This window comes from Rhinatrema bivittatum, chromosome 11 (genome assembly GCF_901001135.1).
Source record: "Rhinatrema bivittatum chromosome 11, aRhiBiv1.1, whole genome shotgun sequence".
NCBI lineage: Eukaryota > Metazoa > Chordata > Amphibia > Gymnophiona > Rhinatrematidae > Rhinatrema > Rhinatrema bivittatum.
In genome coordinates this window covers 95,108,989-95,127,797 of record NC_042625.1, presented here as the reverse complement: position 1 = coordinate 95,127,797, position 18,809 = coordinate 95,108,989, and the positions used below count along the sequence as shown (strand labels likewise).

General features: G+C 44.4%; 1 protein-coding gene across 4 annotated transcripts in view; it reads left to right on the top strand.

Moving 5' to 3' along the window:
- Positions 1-18,606, top strand: part of MAP7D1 (MAP7 domain containing 1) — a 63,769-nt gene extending 45,163 nt beyond the window's left edge. Inside the window, exons 6-18 of one of the 4 annotated variants that reach the window (XM_029619708.1) lie at positions 1,063-1,173; positions 9,489-9,638; positions 11,482-11,627; positions 11,934-12,064; positions 12,423-12,706; positions 13,596-13,803; positions 14,507-14,699; positions 15,376-15,480; positions 15,663-15,713; positions 15,994-16,039; positions 16,287-16,383; positions 16,989-17,227; positions 17,588-18,606. In XM_029619708.1, coding sequence (XP_029475568.1) covers positions 1,063-1,173; positions 9,489-9,638; positions 11,482-11,627; positions 11,934-12,064; positions 12,423-12,706; positions 13,596-13,803; positions 14,507-14,699; positions 15,376-15,480; positions 15,663-15,713; positions 15,994-16,039; positions 16,287-16,383; positions 16,989-17,227; positions 17,588-17,598 — 1,772 coding nt within the window. In that variant the 3' untranslated portion in view covers positions 17,599-18,606. The remainder of the gene's footprint in view (positions 1-1,062; positions 1,174-9,488; positions 9,639-11,481; positions 11,628-11,933; positions 12,065-12,422; positions 12,707-13,595; positions 13,804-14,506; positions 14,700-15,375; positions 15,481-15,662; positions 15,714-15,993; positions 16,040-16,286; positions 16,384-16,988; positions 17,228-17,587) is intronic. The other 3 variants (XM_029619709.1, XM_029619710.1, XM_029619711.1) reach the window with 3 other exon arrangements.
- The last annotated feature ends 203 nt before the right edge of the window (positions 18,607-18,809 follow it).

The following is an 18,809-nucleotide window of genomic DNA, read 5'->3' as shown; positions in this document are numbered from 1 at the left end:
AAGCTGCTCACATCCCAGAGCTTGGCTTAATGGATTTTCCATGTCAGCACAGATCTTGCTTTCGTTTTCTCCAGAGTTTGAAACCCAGCCCTCTTTGGTACTGCCGGAGCGATGTCTTGAAGGGTTGGGCTGTAGCACTTCAGTCGGTGTGGTCCACCTCTGGAGCCATTGTGAGATTTTTAACCAGGATCCCTTTTCTGCAGGAGGATCCGGAAGGGAGCTCCATGCTGCTGTTGCCCTGCTCTGAGCATTAAAACCAAAGTTTCTGTGGATTGTGCAGCTGCTGTACGTCATATCATGGAGGAGACCATACCAGTTTTCCAGGGCTGTGCTCTTGTGCACTGCTGCTATCTCTGTGCAGATGTGCAACTACTTAAGGAAAGCAGATTTTAGAAAAGAGAATTACAATCAATTGTTCAGCTGATGCATTGTGTGTACACAGAGAAATACCCAGTATGGGATTTCCTTATTTTGTAAAAGTCTCTTACGAGACCTGAGTTCATAAAGAGCCTGGGCCTAATGTTGAGAGAGGAGCTAGAGGAATGCTAAGATGTGCTTATTATAGTACTTGAGATCCACATGATTATAATATGCAGACCAAGTTCACACTGTGGTTAAACGTAGCCACTGAAATACATTTCTAAACTGGTTCTTTGGCAATGTTATCCAAGTGTGGAAAACGCCACTAGGGTGACAGGAGACTTGGAAAGCCTCAGGGGTCCAGTTGATTATTTCTGGCTCAAACCAGCAAGAAGATTTCTAGAAGTCGTGGCACCAAAACACCTCTTTATCCAGCCCAGGAGGAACACTGTCCCTTTTTTTGGGGGGGGAGGGGGCACATAAGAATAGTCAGCCCTGCAGGAGATTAGATTGGGATGTTAACAGGCTTTTATGTTCCTTACTCAACATCTGGACCTGGTATCAGATCCATTCAGCAGGCCTTCGGCTTGTGATATCTGCTTTGCTGCTGACTGGTGTATATGTGTCTAAATGCTAGAGGGCTAAAAGCATAATCTGGGTGTACAAAAGTCTGTCACCTAATTATATTTTCTCCCTTTTTAGGTACAAACAGGTGTTCTATATCAGCAGTAAACCTTCCCAAACACGTGGACTCTATAATCAACAAGAGGCTGTCCAAATCCTCTGCTACCCTCTGGAACTCTCCCAACAGACGTAAGAGATTCTCACTACCTGCAGGCTGCAGGCCTTCGGGGCAATTGCATGGACTGGGAGGGAGGGGAAGGATAGAGTCCCTGACCCACAGTCTGCATGAGAACAGGGAGTTTGGTCTTCTGTGGGGCATTTCCCATTGCTGGGAGGTCTCGTGATCATCTGAGCATTTCCGTGTAGGTCCTGTAGCAGGGATTCCCTTGCAGAGTTTGGAAGCCATGCATGAGGATTTGACCAGTCCCTTATTAGTTACATTTTCTGTTCTGCATGGCAGGTCACCTTTCTTTGATTCTTTTTGGTTCTACATAGGTCGCCACCTTGTCCTCCAGGCTTCTGCATGACTGTTTTTTAATCCCCTACAAAATGTTCACAATGTGCTTGTGTGGACTTTGACGTCTTCAATGGATCCAGCCCCTATGGTTTTCATTCCCTTCACAATAAGAAGAGAGGAAGAACGTTGGTGGTGGGCTGAGAAGGTTCTCCTCCATTCGGTCCACATGCAAGCCATAATCTCATTTCCTGAATATTTGTGTCCTGCAGGCTCCTGAGTGAAGAGGAAGTTTGTGCTATTGACTGCTTTGTGTCATCTTCCTGAGCATTTTAGTCATAGTTTCCTGGAAACGCTGGTGCTGAGATGTAGAAACGCTGCCAAAAATGCTTTGAAATCTTAGCATTTATTTTCAACTTTTTTCTGTAGTAGAAAAGCCTACGAGACAAACGTTATTCAAAGGATAAGTACAGCCCAGAGGGTACTGAGGACAATGAAAGGAAGAGGTTTATGAAGTTACTCCAGTCCACCTTAATAGCATTAGTGAAGCCTGTCTAATGCAAAATCATTTGTTTGTTAGGATTGTTGACATATGCATTGCATTTATAAGTTGGAGTTGCACAATGGCGTGGTTTTTCTTGGCTGCATTTTGAGTGGCTTGACTGAGGTGAAATGGTGTCTAGGCTGTCCCTCTAGAATGCCAGACCTTCAAGTGAAGGCTGCCCTAATGAGTCTTCACCCCAGGTGAAGGCGGATATAGGGTAGAAGGAGTGAGGCTGAGTGATTTTGCTGAAGGCTGTGGAGCATAGAGGTGAAACATCAGGCCTTATCCCACTTAAAAGATGGGGGTATGGTTTCACATTACGGCAGTAAATGCAGGGATGACTATTAATCCATTGAGTCACTGTACGTAGAAAAGAAGGTAACCCAACAAGCTGTAGGCAAGGCCGCTTTACTGGACTAACTTGCTAGCTTTATGAAGAGCTTCTGCTCCCTTCATCAGGTTGGTGCAGAAATGCTCAGTGATGGACGCACTAGGGTGTGCTACCAACCATATGTGTACAAAAGTACATTTCTTTGAGTTAATCTCGCAGAGCATCCAAATGGAAACTCACGGCTAATGGCACATTTCCTCATCATGAATGTTATAAGGCAAGGTGGGAGTTAAAGCTGAGAGTACCGGGGAGCCTGGTTTCATCCTGCCAACTCCCCCCCCCTCCCCCTCCTCATGCTGCAGAGCTGGCACAATAAATGGATGGTGCATTTTGATGAACCCCTGCCTTTATTTTGTTATTTGGTCGCCTGGCAACGGAATTGGCAACCAGTGCAAGCTGTCCAGACGCTCCTGCTGGAATAATTAACCCAAGAGACTGCCGAGGGAGCCTGATGATAAGCTGTGCACTACTAGATGGTGTGATCGGGGTTTGAAAAACTGCCAGTGGCCAAGCTGTAGAGCACAAGACTGTAAGGAAGATGAGTAAACAAGAAATATGGAATACAACTTGTCTAAAATGTTATGGAGATGTGGCAGTCTGGAGGCACCGGCTCTTCAGAGCAGCCCTGTGCAACAAGACTTGTCCCAATGTGTTGTTTCCTGACTTGATCGTTTGTGTTTAAATGTTTTGGAATAAGAATTTTTTTTTTTTAAATCTCCTTTTCTTTCTGGAAGAGGAAGGCTGTAGAGGTCTGAGCACTGGACTGTGATTCGGAGGCCCCTCTGCCACAGAAAGGAATGTGACCTGGGGCAAGTCACTTTATCTCTCTGATAGAAAAGAAGGCATTTGTCTAAGTCAAGCTCTCATGGCTCTCAAACAAAATGGTAAAAAATGATATCCTTTATTTCATGGCTTTAATGTATCCGTGCGATGGCTTCATGGGGCCTCCATTCGCTTGGATTCCTAGTGGGTGTGGACAGAGGGTATTCAGACTCTTTCAACACGGATTCTTTCTTTGGGAATGAAATAAGTCATAGCAGGAAAAGCCCTCAAATGTCTGGAATATTTTAAGCCAGAAATCTTGTTTACTTTGCTGTCTAGGTTATTGAAAGAGTGCATCATTTTTTGTTTGCTGTTTTTGAAGCATTAAAGTCCCATCAGCTAGTGATGGGTATTGCAGCTTCCTCTGACTTGTTGATGTGGCTCAGGTCAACCTGTGGGGTGCAGTTGGATTTAGGGGGCTGCTGCACTCTTCAGTTCATGGAGGCGGTAGACAGCTTGGCGCTATTTGAGCATATCCCACATGCAAAGATTTACTGGATGCTGTTATGTTGTTCCCTTGGCTCTCTTGGTGATTATCAATTGAGAAACCACTTTAAAAAAAAAATAATAAAAATGAGGAAAGGATCCCTGGGGATGCTTTATCCTAAATTGATTAGTGAGAATGAAGCTCTGCAAAACAGGAGGACTGTTACAGTAAGGTCAAGCTCCCTAAAAAAGGAGCAGTGAAGTCTTATAAACTTGGGCATGTGCTGGGATGTGAGTCAATGCATTTAAAGGACGAGGTGGGAGGTTACTGAAAAACACTAAATGTTTTTCTCAGCCAGCTGACTGGACAATGCACTGTGGAAAAACTGAACTGTCCCTCTTAATAATGAGATGAACTTAAGCTAGCTTTTCCTGGGCAATGCCTCTGCAAAAGCTGATTTTAAAGGCTGGTCCATACATGCTCCTTTTTGTGCCCTGTGACTGTAAAGCTCATTAGGAATAAACTGCTCGTACACTATAATAATGGTGGGGATTTAGGGGTGAAAGACTGTGTCTCTGAAATGCTCCCTGTTCCATGCGCAGGGCCCCAGAAGCAGGCAGAGCTCCGGACAAGACAATGGTGCAGGGAAGAGGGATTCAGTTTTGTTAGGACCAGGCAACATTTTGGGGAAGGGGGTGCCTGTTCTGAAAAGATGGGCTCCACCTTAACCAGAGTGAAATCAGACTGCTGGTATTAACCTTTTAAAAAGAAGAGAGAGCAGCTTTTAAACTAGAACATGGGGGGGGGGGGAAAAGCTAGCAATGCATGGTTCAGAAGGACACTAAAATAAGAGGAGTTAGGGCATCCTGAGAGAGAGGGGTTCCCTTAAAAGCAAAAGTAGTTCGTGTCTATAAGTAAAGAACCATTTGACTTAAGATTCCAAATTATCCCTGTCAGTTACCCCAATATTGATTGGGTAAATGTCACATCAATCAGGACATGCTAGGGAGGTAAAGTTTCTAGACAAAATAAATGTTTGCTTCATGGAGCAGTTGGTCTGGGAACTGACGAGAGGGGGAGCCATTTTAGACCTAATTCTTAATGGAACACAGGATTTGGTGCGAGATGTAACAGTAGTGCCCTTGGCAACAGTGATCATAATGCGATCAAATTTGAATTAATGACTTGAGGAAGAACATTAAGTAAATATACTGCTCTAGCATTTCATTTTCATGAGGAGAATAGAAAAAGCTACAAAGTATAAAGAATTTACATCAGGTGTGGACACCTGTTTTTTAAAAATTCCATCTTGGAAGCCCAGACCAGATGTATTCCATACATTAGAAATGTGGAAGGAAGACTAAACAACTGCAAACTTGGTTAAAAGGTGAGGTGTGAAAGGCTATTTTATCCAAAAACTTCTTTAATAAAAAAAAAATTGGATGAAGAATCCAACTGATAAAAATAGGGGAAAAAGCATAAGCTTGAGCAAGTTAGATGTAAAATATTGATAAGGGAGGCAAAAACTCATAAAAACTGTTTAAAATATATCTGCAGCAAGAAGCCTGTGAGGGCATCAGTTGGACCGTTAGATGACTGAGGGATTAAAGGGGCACTTAGGGAAGGCAAAGCTATAGCTGAAAGACTAAATTTCTTTACTGAAGATGATTTGGGGAGATACCTGTGCAGGAAATGGTATTTAATGGTGATAATTGGGAACAACTGAAATATATCCAGTCCAATAGACAGACTAGAACGACCAATAAAGGCACCCTAGTTGTGCCCTCCCTTAAAGCAGCCCATCTCACCTCTACACGTGACCGCGCTCTTTCCATAGCAGGTCCCACTCACTGGAACACACTGCCGCCTGACCTACGCCTTGAACCATGTATGAACAACTTCAAAAAGAAATTGAAAACATGGTAGTTCAAACATGCCTACCCAGAATAAAAACTCACACCTCCTCCAATAAAAAAAAATAGACCACATTGCGTCTGTTCCATCTTCCTCATACTGAGGAACCATATGTTGTTATCCTCTCTCCTTGTCACACCAAGGAACCATGTTAATGTTAATGTTACTGTTATTTCTCGTCTATCCTATTTAATTATTTACCCTCCTCCCAGTTTCTAATTCCCTGTTAAAATGTAACTTCCATACTTTACCAGTTTTGATGTAAACCGGCATGATGTCCACAACTAATGCCGGTATATAAAAATGTTTAAATAAATAAAATAAATATCATGGTAAACCTGGATGAAGTGACAGAGCAGACTGACAAACTAAAGAACAGCAAATCGCCTGGACCAGATTGTTTACAACCTAGAGATCTGAAAGAACTAAAAAATGAAATAGGTTACAAATGACTACTAATAGATTATTTTAATGATTGAATATTTATCTTACTTGAAGATTGGAGGTGGCCAATATGATGCTGATCTTTTAAAAAGGACTCCAAAGATCTGGGAAACTATAGACTGGTGAGCCTGACATCAGTGCTGGGGAAAAATCATAGAAACTATTCTGAAGAATAAAATCAGAGAACATCATATAGAAAGACGAAGATTAATAAACACAGCCAGCATGGATTTACAAAGTCTTGCCTCACCAATTCACTACATTTTTTTGAAGGAGTTAATAAACGTGGATAATAGTGAGCTGATGGATATAGTATATTAGGATTTTTAGATGGCATATGACAAAATCCAAAGCAACTGTGGTGGAGAAGATAAGCGGTATACTAAATGGTGATCAGCCATGTGGTAGTAGACATAGCGCTAGAGGTGTTATGGTTCCTTGAACGGTCAAATCAAACAGTCATTAGAGGAGTATATTTCAAGCATTTCCAAATCTTTTATTCATAACATACAGGAAAGTTTTGGTCCCCTGACACGGACCTTGTTTCGTCACAAGGTCCGTGTCAGGGACAGGAGCCCAAGGAGTTCAACTAATTATGTTGCATTCCAATAATCTTCAACTGAAGTAAGTTCCGTGCACGAGTTAGGGGAAATGCTGAAACAAATTCAGTTCATCTTGAGGAGGGCGGCCCTTATGGTGTTTTATCACAATGAAGCGGCAGACCAGAGCTAAAGTGACGACTAGTTCAAAAGGATAGGCAGTGAGTGACTGGATAGGTGCGGCTCAAAGCTAGCAGTGCTGCAGCGAAGGAAACTTGCTACTGCCGAGTACCTAAGTGGCACTGTCCAGGGATTGAAATTGCAGGTCACCATCACCGCGGTACAGAACCGAAACCGCAAGAGGCAAAGTCCCCCCCCATGAGAGACTCCGGAGAAAAATAAGGCATGAGATAGGAGGCGATGTCCTGTTGTGGATTGCAAACTGGTTAACAGATAGGAAATGGAGAGTACAAATAAATGGTCAGTTTTTTCAGTGGAGAAATGTAAACGGTGGGAATGCCTCAGATCTGTACTAGGACAGGTGCTTTTTTTTAATATTTATAAATGATCTAGAAAAGAACTATGAGAGGATCACATTTGTAGATGACAGTTATTCAGAGTAGTGACATCACTAGGGAATTGTGAGAAATTGCAGGAAAACATTTAGAGGCTGGGCATTTAAATGGCAGATGAAATTTAATGTGGACACATGGGGGAAAAAGTAACCCACACTGTACTTATACAATGTTAGGCTCCATATTAGGAGTTGCCACCCAGGAAAAGTATCTGGGTATCATTGTGGACAATACTTTGAAGTCCTCGGCTCAGTGTTCAGCTGGGGGAGGAGGTTATGATATAGGCCCATAAAATCATGAGTGAAATAGAACTGGTAAATGTGAATGTTATTTTTCTCTTAAAAAAAAATAAATAATAATAATAAATACAAAACCTAGGGGATACTCCATGCAGTTAGTAAGTAGCACATTTAAAACAAATTGAGAAAATTATTTTTCACTCAATGCACAATTAAGCTCTGGAATCCATTGCTGGAGGATGTGGTTAGGCAGTTAGTGTAACTGGGTTTAAAATAAAATGTTTTGGACAAGTTCCTGGAGGAGAAGTCCATAAACTGCTATTTAACTACAGATAGACTTGGAGAAAAGCCACTACTTATCCCTGGGCATTAGCAACATGATCTATGTACTGTTTGGTAGGTATTTGTGACCTGGACTGACCACTGGAAACAGGATACTGGGCATAATAGACGTTCAATCTGACTCAGTATGGCAGTTCTTCTGCTCTTATGCAATGTGAACTATTACCTCAGGGGATAGAGTGCAGGGGTGTTAATGTAGGAGGTTTGAAGGTGAGTGTTGAACATCTTCCAGAACCTGTACATCACTGCAGTGACCTGTTGGCTGTTTAGACTGAAATGATTGCTGCTTAATTATCAGTTCCCAGACTAGCTGCTCCATGAAGCAGTCATTTTATTTCATCTAGAAACTTTACTTCTCTAGCATGTCCTGACATTTACCCAGTCAATTCTGGGGTAACTTAAATCATCCATTATTACTGTGCTGCCAAATTTAATGTCCCTAATTTCTATTAGCATTTCATCGTCTGTTTAATTTTGGCCAGATGGACGGTAGTATACCCCCACTACTATACCCTTCCCCCCATCACACATGGGATTGCAGATTCCCACTGTGCATTTATTTTCCTCTGATTTTTAGATTCAGCTCTTTGGCACTTCAGAGCGGATTATATTCAGCCACTGTAGGTATTTCCCTATCCCCAGAGGGCTCACGATCTAAGTTTGTACCTTTCAGTCTCCTGCAGGACTCTATGCCATTCCCCCTTCCCCAATAAATTTATCCACCCTATTGCAATAAATGTGTACCCTGGTATAGCACTGTCCCATTGGAGACTTGCTCTGAACTGGTGAGTTTAATGCAGAGAACTGGAATTATATTCAAGTGAGTATTCATTGGTCAGTTAAATGGATTCAATACCTTGTCCCTGTCATCTGCTTCTATCCATGGATCTTACATAGGAGCAGATGAGATTGCAAAAAGACAATGGCATTTACTTCTGTGGTGCCTAGTCTGCGCAGGAGGCGCTAGCCAACTGCGAAACAGCTTTGAAAGTATATTTGGCATCGCAGCATGCCCTGCTTCATGGACCTACTGGAAGTGAAGCACTTATAAGTTTCACAGAACATGATGTGAAGGGCAAACATGGAACAGAGACCTTCTGCCACATGCTGCCCTGTTTTCTGCAGGGGAGCAGGGTGAAGACATTTTCTCTGTCCTGGCAGTGCCAGGCAGCCTCTGTGTGTGCACTTCCTGTTACCTCTCCACTATAGTGAAATCACATCTGTCGCCCCCTTGTGAGCTGTACTGAATAAGAGGGATGGCTTGTCCTGGGAGCAGAGGCTTAGCAATAGGTCTTTAACCTCTTTTTTTTTTTTTTTTTTTTTTTTAGATCAGCAAAGAAGGTTGAGGGAGCATGTGATTGTATCCTTGCTTCTCCACCCCCCCCCCCCTCCCAGAATAACAGGACAGGTGTTTCATCTTTTGAGGAAGGAGTTTATGCCACGATGTGTAGAGCTTTGGAATGTGCAGGAGTACAAAAGATCTGTGGGCTTTGAGCTGCTGATCAGAGTGATGCCCATGATGGCGTCTTTCTGCCAAAGGGGCAGCTGAAGATGGCTGTATATAATAGATGTGGAGTAGCATCCCTTTTTCTGATGCAAACATCCTCGTCCCTCCGTATCTTACAAAGCGTGGGGAAGGCTTTAGTGCAATGCTTGCATCTAGTACCTGAAAAGGCCACCAACACCTCTGTGTGAGGAAGGAATTGCTCCAAGCTAAAATCCGCTTCTGCTCTTTTATTTTAAAGCTTATAAGAAGATCAGAAGGTAGATTTATTCTTTCCTGTCTTAAAAAATTTTTTTTTTTCTTTTCTAGACCGAAGCTTGCAGCTGAGCGCGTGGGAGAGCAGCATCGTGGACAGGCTGATGACTCCCACCCTCTCGTTCCTGGCGCGAAGCAGGAGTGCAGCCACGCTCTCTGGCAGCGGCAAGGAGCTGGGTAAGCGGCATCCAGCCAAGTGCCCAGGTCAGAAGCAAGAAACTCCACTGCTCCTGGGGTGGGGAGAATAAAGCAATCGGGTGTCCAGCTCAGGAGAAGGCCTGGAACCTGAGATAGGGGAAGGGGCGTCGATCGCTGCACACTCAGACCGGTCATTATGGTGTACACTGGACTGTGCTTTCTTTGTAGGCATAAACAGTCCATTGGGATGCCCTGGTGCCTGGCATTCAGAAGAGGAGTGGCTTGGTGGTTAGAGAAGCAGGCTAGAAATCAGAGTTCAAATCCCACTTCCTTGTAACCTCAGGCAAATCACTTTATCTCCCATGCTGAAGTGCCCATTTAGATTGTAAGCTCTTTGATAAGTATTCAGTTACACAAAGTCTCTGCCCCACTGTATTTGCCACCTTTGTCTAGTATAAAATAGTATCCTATTATTCTGAGAGTTAAACTCCCTGCAGCAAGTCTCTAATACCCATAAGTTACTCTAATAAAGAGTACTGACTTGCCGCTGGTTTTCTGACCTCCCGGGAGCTTTTACTCTTGGAGAGGACAGGGCTGCGGGACTTGCGAGTCCTCTTCTGATCCTCCTTGTGCAAAAACAAGTATTTCCCTAAAGTATATTTACTGCTGTTAGATTGAATTGAGGAGAGGGAATATTTGCCAGTCTTCACTGAAATGCCTTTGGAAAAGGAGATTTTGTAGGTTAAAGTAGTGGGGGTTTTTAGCATATGTATTAGGCTGTTAGTTTATGAAAATCAATCTTATTTTTTCCTAAATCCTTGCCTTCCAGTTGCTGATTGCCACAGCATAAGGAAAGAACTGAGAATTTTTTTTTGTCATTCTGTTGACACACAAGTCCCAGACATCATTGGATTAAAAGTCCCTTTACTCTCACTGTGAGCGGGGAAGGTTTCTCTAAAGGTCCGCTCCCTGCACAGTGAGGCGTTGTGGTGCAGTGTGTAAATCCTGTACCTTTAACGCAAACATTTCAGAGGCCAGCTTCGGGATCAGCTGAAGTCCATGGAATCTTTCAGATTGTCCCACCTTGGATCTTCTAGGGATACTCAATAGGGATGTGCATTTGTTATATCCATTTCGGCAATGCCTGCATACCACGGGGACTGCTATAGTACATGGGTAAAATGGGATAGTATGCGTGTATTTTTAATAACGAGTTATACAAATACTATCTGCTTTTGCCACTGTACTATCAAGTCCGCGAGGTACGCAGGTACCGCAAAAACGGATGTAGCAAATGCACATACCTAATACCCCATAGATTTTCACCAGTGGATGAGAGGACATTTATAAAATTATCAAATGATTGGAAACATTCAAAGCATTAAAAAAAAAAAAATTCCTGTTTTTGGAGGACACTTTTTTTTTTTTTTTCAAAGCCACTTATCTGGGCAAACAGTGGTTTTTGTGTATAAACTGGCCCTCCTGCAATGCACCTAAAAGTGCGTCCGTGTTCCACCATGCCTGTAAGTTGAGCCGTGTTTTGAAAAACGTGTAACACTGGGAATGTTTTGGGTGGGATCAGATTCTATTTTCAGGTGCGGAAGCCCACAGGTACTTTGTACCCATGGCAGGTTTCAAGCTGAAAGTAAAATAATGGCCTTTTAATGGCAGAAAGACTTAATTACACATGCAGTGCCAGATGACTGCACTCTGTAACTTGTTGCCTGCCTGGCTTTTCCTGATGGCGCAAACTAGTGTGTCTTGGTGTGATTTCTATCAGCTCTTGCTAGGAGGGAGAAGGTTCTTGTGGTGCTGCTGTGCTGTTCTGACTGTGTGCATCATGGAACGGGAGTTTCAGATTTGTATGCAGATAGCAGAGGATGCTCATTCCTTGTCGGTCTCTTCTCAGCCATTCCTGTGTGCCCACGCTCGGCCTCTGCCAGTCCGCTTACCCCCTGCAATAACCATAGACCCCACCACTGGTGTACAGAACGACGGAAGATGGCCACTAGCAGCCCCAATGTGACTCCTCGGAAAAGACAAGAATTCTCGCCGGTGAGTTGCCCCATCTGGTCTCTGTCCTCTTGTCAGTGTTAAAGCCGAGCAGTGTGTATGCCCTGAATGCAGAGTGGGTGACAGTGGTGCCATTCTTAGCTGGGAAGTTGTACTTGTACCGAGACATGTGCACGCACTTCAGATGAATGAAGTAGATCAATCATTGCTATTAATATCTGGGATGGGTGAACTAAATCAAAGCAACCAATCTCCACAAATCGGAACATTTCATTGTTTTACAGATTGTGTGTGTACCAATTCTAATTTTTTTTTTTTTTTTTTTTTTCCTATCTCAACCCGAAAAAGAAAAAGGAGAAACGGGACAAGGAGCGGGAGAATGAGAGGGAGAAGAGCGTGCTTGCTCGAGAGAAAGTGCTGAAGAAGCGTCACTCCGCTCCCTCCAGCAGAGCCCTGCTCTCCACGGCTCGCAACATGAGGTTAGAGTGAGATCCCAGAAACCAGAAGGCCCGACATAAGGGCCAAGCTTCAGATGCTCAGGTGCCCACTTTAGATGTTTTGATTCTGACTTGAGGTTCCCTGCAGTGCATCCTTAGTGACAGTACTAAGCGTAAAAATCCTATTCTTGCCATGCAGAGACTTCTTCATGCCGGCTCCTGCTGAAGCAGGATGCAAACCAGGACTGGCATTGAAGATCTCATGGTAATACTGAGTCAGGAGCTGATTGTAGTGGGATACAAATTACAAAACCAGATCTGGACTTCTTTCTCTGGAGAAGGAGCAGAACGTGCTATCATAGACTTCTGTGTGCAAACGTTTTTTTTTTTTCTCTTTCAGCAGCCCTCCGGCCAGGAATCGTCCATCCTCGCCCTTCAATCCCAAGGCACGCCCTGCATCCCCTAGCCCAGCTTCCCTACTCTCTGGGACCCCGAAGTCACCTGCCCCTAAAAATGTACAGGCCACACTCAAAGCAAGGGCAAAGCAAGAAAAGGCAAAGGATGAACAGAAAGAGGCAGATGGCCTGACGAACGCAAAGGACCAGCGAGAAGAGCGAGCAGTTTCCCCATTCCTTCCAGGTGCAGACAAGGAGCAGATCCCAGATGCAGCAGAGCCACCCAAAGGTCTGTAGCCTGCTCCTAATTCCTACAGCAAGGGCAGCTGACTTTGTTGTGATCTGATGCAAACTCAGAGACTGTGAGGCTTTGGATGTTTCAGAGCGGCTCCTATTGCAGGAAACATCACTGCTGATTCCAGAAACTTCCACAAATCTGGATTCTGGTTTAGTTTCTGGATGATTCTAAAGACATCCTGTACCTGAACCAGCAGGGTTCTGGCTCTGAAGGGCTCAACTTACTCAAATGGCTTGGAATTTTCTAGCACTCTCCATGCCCTGTGAGAGCAGATTGACTAATGCTGGAAGAGCTTGGGCAATGGGAGTCCTGACTGTCGATGATAGGAGAGCCCCATGGAATCTGTGCAGCAGTGACATTAGATTTGTGAGGTGTTATGCAAAGGGGTAAGAGCAGACCACAGCCTCTGCAGGACTGGCCTGCGCTTTGATTTCCCTATTTGTAGAATTATTTTTCTTTGTATTTCATTTTGGGTCTTATAAAAAGTAGCCAGTTTGTACTGGCTGGAGCCAGGATGTTTGACAGAGCCTTGGGAGCTCCCTGGTTTAAGATCAGTAATATCTGTTGTCTTTTATCATCTATCTGCTGCTCACAGCTAAGGACAAGCTGACATCCCTAAAAGGACTTTTCTTGGAAACTTGCAAAAAAATGTTTTCCAAACAGGATGAAAAGCATTAGAGGGAACTTGACGGATGGGCAGACTATATAGGCTATACGGTCTTTTTCTGCCATCCTGTTTCTAAGTGTATAAGAGAGGTGTTTTGTTTTGTTTTTTTTAACTTTGCCTAGGCTAAGACAACCATCAGCGAGTGGCATCATGGGGCACAAGATGCACGTGTAGTAAAATATTCTGCTTTTTTTGTATTTCATTGCTACTTAGGTGCTGCTGTAGCACAGGCCATTCCTGCTCCGGCCGTGACACCCATCCTGGCTCCTCTACCTGCCCCTAGCCCCTCCCCCAGCAAACCCATGGCAGGCACCACAGACCGAGAGGAGGCTGCTAGGCTACTTTCTGAGAAGCGCCGTCAGGCCCGGGAGCAGAGGGAGCGTGAGGAGCAGGAGAAGAAGGAACAGGAGGAGCGGGAGAAGTAAGTTCCAAAGTAAATCTATTAGTCTTCAAGCAAGAGCAAGGCTCATGGGAAGTAGAATTTTGTGCAGCCTGGCAGGTTAACTTTACAGAAAATAACCTGAGCATGATGCCTGAGATTGTCTCTAAGCCTAAGTGGTATTTGATCTGTGTATCTCTGTGCCTTAGCTCATGCTGTTCAGCTTCTGGGGTGGGGAGGAAGTCACTGGCTTGGTAGGCTTAAAGCTCTGCGTTGATTAGAAGGCTGAACCTCCATCTCCCATGAATAGGGAAGACCACCTCGGAGACGACTGACCTAGTGCTTTTCTGTTAGGAGTTTGCACTGTCTGTGGATATCTGTAAGCCAGTTGGCAGAATTAGTTTTTTGAATGTGTATTGTATCTCGACTCTACCTTTTGGGTGTTATGTCACAGCAACGGGTTTTTGTACCTCTCCACCCTTCATGGCTTTGGCAAAGCGAGAGTTTAGGAACAGCAACACTCGCAGTTATTGGCTATAGTTATGTGTGAATGAGAAAACTTGTATGTTGAGGACGTCAGTAGTGTGGGAAAATGTTGGACAGCTTGTTTTGTCCTCCAGTTAAAGTTAAATGAGGCACAGACAAAGGGAATAGGCCAGGTCTGTTTTACTTCCAACACTAGTGTCCTCTTGTATGAAGGGACTTTGTATCTCACTCAAGGCTGGCTTCTCTTTCCTGTCACTAGGTACCTGAAAGAGGAGAAGACTCGCAGGGAGGCCGAAGAAAGAGTCCAGCAGGAGGCAGAGGCCCAGAGGCAGGAAGAGAAGAGGAGGATACAAGAGGAAGAGACGCGCCTACAGGAAGAGGCCCAGCAGAGAAAAGAGGCTGAGGATAGGGCAAGAGTCGAGCAGGAGGAGATGGAGCGTGCCCAGAGGCAGGTGAGCAGTGAGAGGAGCCCTGCCGAGGGCACGGAGCAGTCCTTCGTCTTGTGGTGGCCATGCTGATCCTGCAGTACGCCCAGGCTCACAACTCTAAATCTCATTCCAAGCCTCACTGACCTGATAGATGGGAGACTCATAAAAGGAGCAATGTCTCTAAAATTCTGAGGCCAACAGCTGAGAGCCTTTAAGAGGAAAGCAGAAATACCATACAAACATAGACTCGGATGGCAGATATGAAATATTGTGCCATTTCATTCTTGATATAATGCCATAGACCCCAGCAGATCTCTGGCTTTCTCCTCACTTCTTTGCCTGCAGAGATCATCTGTGCTTATCCTGGGCTTCCTTGAATTCTATTACTGCAGTTGCCTCACCACCATCTATTTTGTGTCTGGGCAATGCGTTGGCATTGGACACATTCTAGAAGGATTGTTTTGTTTTTCCTCTTCCTTAATTGTTGATTTTCCAGAGGTGGTGAGGGCTGGCTCTACACTGTGACCTTTTTGTTTCATAAGTGCCTTCTCTGAGTGTGTGGCCCGAGTGTGCAGAGATTCACATGGCCGAACCATTGGGCTGTGCGAAGCTTTGCTGCCACCTGCAGGTGGAAGGCTGCTTTAATATCTCTTCTCTTTGCTGATGAGGCACTAACACTGGAAACTCCTTCTCCTTGTAGAAGGAGGAATCGGAGGCTCGAGCCAGAGAAGAGGCTGAGAAACAGCGGCTGGAGCGTGAGAAACATTTTCAGAGAGAAGAGCAGGAGCGCCTAGAGAGGAAGAAGGTACCATTGGCAAAGGGCCTGGAGAGTCGGTGCTCAGTGACAGTAGAAGCCTTTTAGTCTCTGAGATGACATTTATTAAACCGATAGGGACAGCCTGTATGTAAAATATGTGCTCTGGTGGTGGTCTATTCCAGTATAAAAGCACATACTGAATCTGCTCTTGTTTTTGCTACATATTCCAGCGCCTAGAAGAGATCATGAAAAGGACACGGAAACCCGATGGCACAGAGAAAGTAAGTTTGCCAGCTGCTCAACTAGAGTGGACACCCAGTGGCCTTGGAAGGAAGCAAAAGCTTCCCAGAGCCTTTAGGGATAGTTAAATCTCCAGTCTGTGCCCTGTTTAAATATTTATTGAAACAGAGTCCAGACACCTGACATACATTGGGTTTTTGTTTTAATGCATATCAAGCAGGCCAACAGCTCACTGCAGGCCAAGAATCTTCACATTTTCACCACCTTCCTCCCCACCCAAACTGGCTGTTTGTAACAGGAATGTGGGCTTTTTCATTGCAGAAGAAGGAAGACAAAGAAGGCAAACAAGAGGCTGACCCCATCCCAGGTAAAAAGCCCCTTGGGACAGTTCTAACTTGGCACAGATTCGTGTGATCAAGCCATGGGCCTTCTGTCCAAGCACCCTCTTGGCTCTTTTGCTGTTTTTCAACCAGAGAACAAGGGGAAAGCTGTTTAATGCCTGACGCTTCCCAAAGGGGCGATGTGTCAAAGCATTTTGTTTCAGGGGGGTCATCATTTTGAAGATTTTGAGAGGAGTGGCAGAACAACTTTCCTCTGTTTTCTCTTTTCTTCAGACTCCAAGTCGGCAGAACTTTTAGCAAGAATGAAAATTCCCGAGAAGGTGGCGCAGGACAGTAGAAAGGAGGGTCCAACAGAAGCCTCCCAGCCAAGGTATGGAGGGATGTAGAGAGTGGGCTGGTTTCTGAGGCTGATAGGTTACGTTTTAGTGCTTTCCTGACTGTCACTATCGTGCATCATCTTCCTTGTAAACTCTTTGGGGTGGGAACCTCTCATCTTGTTCAACATGCTACACTTAGCAGGAAGTTTGAGAAGAGCCGTGTCTCTCCAAGGTTCGCACTAAAGGGAGTACTGCTCACAGAATCCCGAGAGGTTGCACAGGGCCTGTTTAGTATAAAGATGGAGGAGAAAACAAAGCAGCCCCTCGCCTCGCCCTGCATTGCTCCAGCCTTTGAATGTTGTCTCTGGGTTTCTCTTGGTGAGATGACATCTCAGTAGGTCAGACACTGTAGAAATGGGCCTTCCTCATAAGAATTGTGAAAACTGCTCAGCTAATAAGATCCAGAAACCTACAAGGAACACTTTAGAAGAATCATGGTGTAATCTCTACCTGGCTTTCAAGGCTTTAATTTTGATTTCTGTGAGCAATTAAAAATGAGAAGAAGCAAAAGCAGTGTAAGTAGGGGGGGGGGGGGTTGTGTGAAGAAGTTGTCTTCTGCTTGATTTTAAAATGGTTTAATTCTCTCTGCCTCCACCAGCCTCCTGCTGAAGGACCCTGTAGCTCTGGTGAATGGAGTGCAGCCAGTAAAGCACGAGAACGGTTTTACACTCAACCAATCTGTGCAAGACTTTGAAGAGGTCATCCATCTGTCCAATCACCCAAGTACCAACAGCAATGGCGAGAAAGCGCTGGGGATCCCCAGTGACCCCATCATTGCTTTTGGAGACAAAGAGCCCTTTCTGAAGAAGACTGTGGTGCAGACACAACAAGTCACAGGTACTGAACAGAAAAGGCTAGAAAAAAAAATACTCTCTGTGCCTGGTGTAGAACCTCTGCAGAATCAACAGGACTTCAGGTCCTATAGATATGCACAGAGCCTTCAAATACATATTTTCCAGATCTGAAAGCACCTGATCATGTCTCGGGGTTTGCATTGCAGATGTCTGTTTTAGGGGCTTTGAGTCATGACTACTGTGGAGGCTCTGTGTAATGCCATATTCAGGGTGCCTCCTAATTCATGTACATGTTAGTCTGGGGCTTCTTAGAATGATTCTCCTGAAGAACCATCATTAGCAGCACAAGAGTTACTAGCATGGCCCTTTTTCTCATTCATCTTGTTTCTTCCTCCCTCTTCAGAAGTCCTTTGAGAGACCTGCTGGCATCTGTGTACCAAGCTTTGTCTCCATCTTCTCGAAGCACGGCTGGGGTTGCAAAGTGCCAAGTCTGGACTTGTGCTCTCTTTCAATTTTTAAATGACTTTAGATGTCTCCAATAAAATACTTCCAAAAAGAAATAATGAAATCTACATAATGAATTAAGCAGGAGGATCGCAGAAGAGGCATGGGCGCTGTGGAAAGGGTGCAGCCAAGCAGTCGCCCCATGTCCTGCTACCCATGAACTCTGCTTTACTGCTATTCTGTTTTTAATATGCACCTTATAAGACTGACTGTTTCATTCATCGTAGAGATTAAACGCATGCCACGAGGGTGTGCCAGCAGATGTGTGATGATATAATAATGTAGTTATTTAACGTTGAGCTTTGAAGCAGTTTGCTGGGTACAGTGTATATGAATCGTGTAAATAAAACGTCAGTGTTACTCAGACTAGCAGCAGGCTGGGCTCTTTTTACCTATGTATGGTAGGGCATGACCTTTGAACTTAGATACTTGACCTCTGCTGCAATCTTTGATCTAAAATCTAAGTTTGCAGGGTTTTTGTTCTTGGTTTTTATTTTGGTTGTTTTTTGTTTTTGTACTTTTTTCAGTGGTTTATGGAGGTGCTGGTGGGTGTTGAAACACTGGTTGGTGGAGAAATGAGGCTTGCCTTGTGTCACAATGGATCAAACTTGGAGCTAGTGTGTTTTATGCTCCAAGACTAATCTTTATTAAATGCCACTATTCCAATTCCATTTTATCTATACTAAAAAAAAAAAAAAAAATCCCTAGTCTCCATGAGCACATGTGGTTCCTTGTCTGTGGCTGGCTGCTCTGTACTGTGCTAGTATGGTGCAATCAAGGTGGGTCCTGTCTCACCCCCCCCCTATCACAGTGCCTATGATTTGAATGTAATGTATTATGATGTCACTTAACTCAATGAGCCTCCTGACCTGTCTCTCAATGACACTATATGCTGAAATAAAAGGATACCCCACCTCACCATGATTTGTAATCTATATTTGTAATGTGACCGTTGTATGTTTTTTGGAGGGGGTGGTGATGATGCAACTCTCTTGTCCGTGATGAGTAGATGGGGGGGGAGATTGTATGGCTGGGGGCCCCAGCCTTTGCCTTCTATATAAGAAACCCCTCTCCATTCCTTCCCCCCCCCCCCCAGTGAAAACATCTGCTGTTGCAGTGCA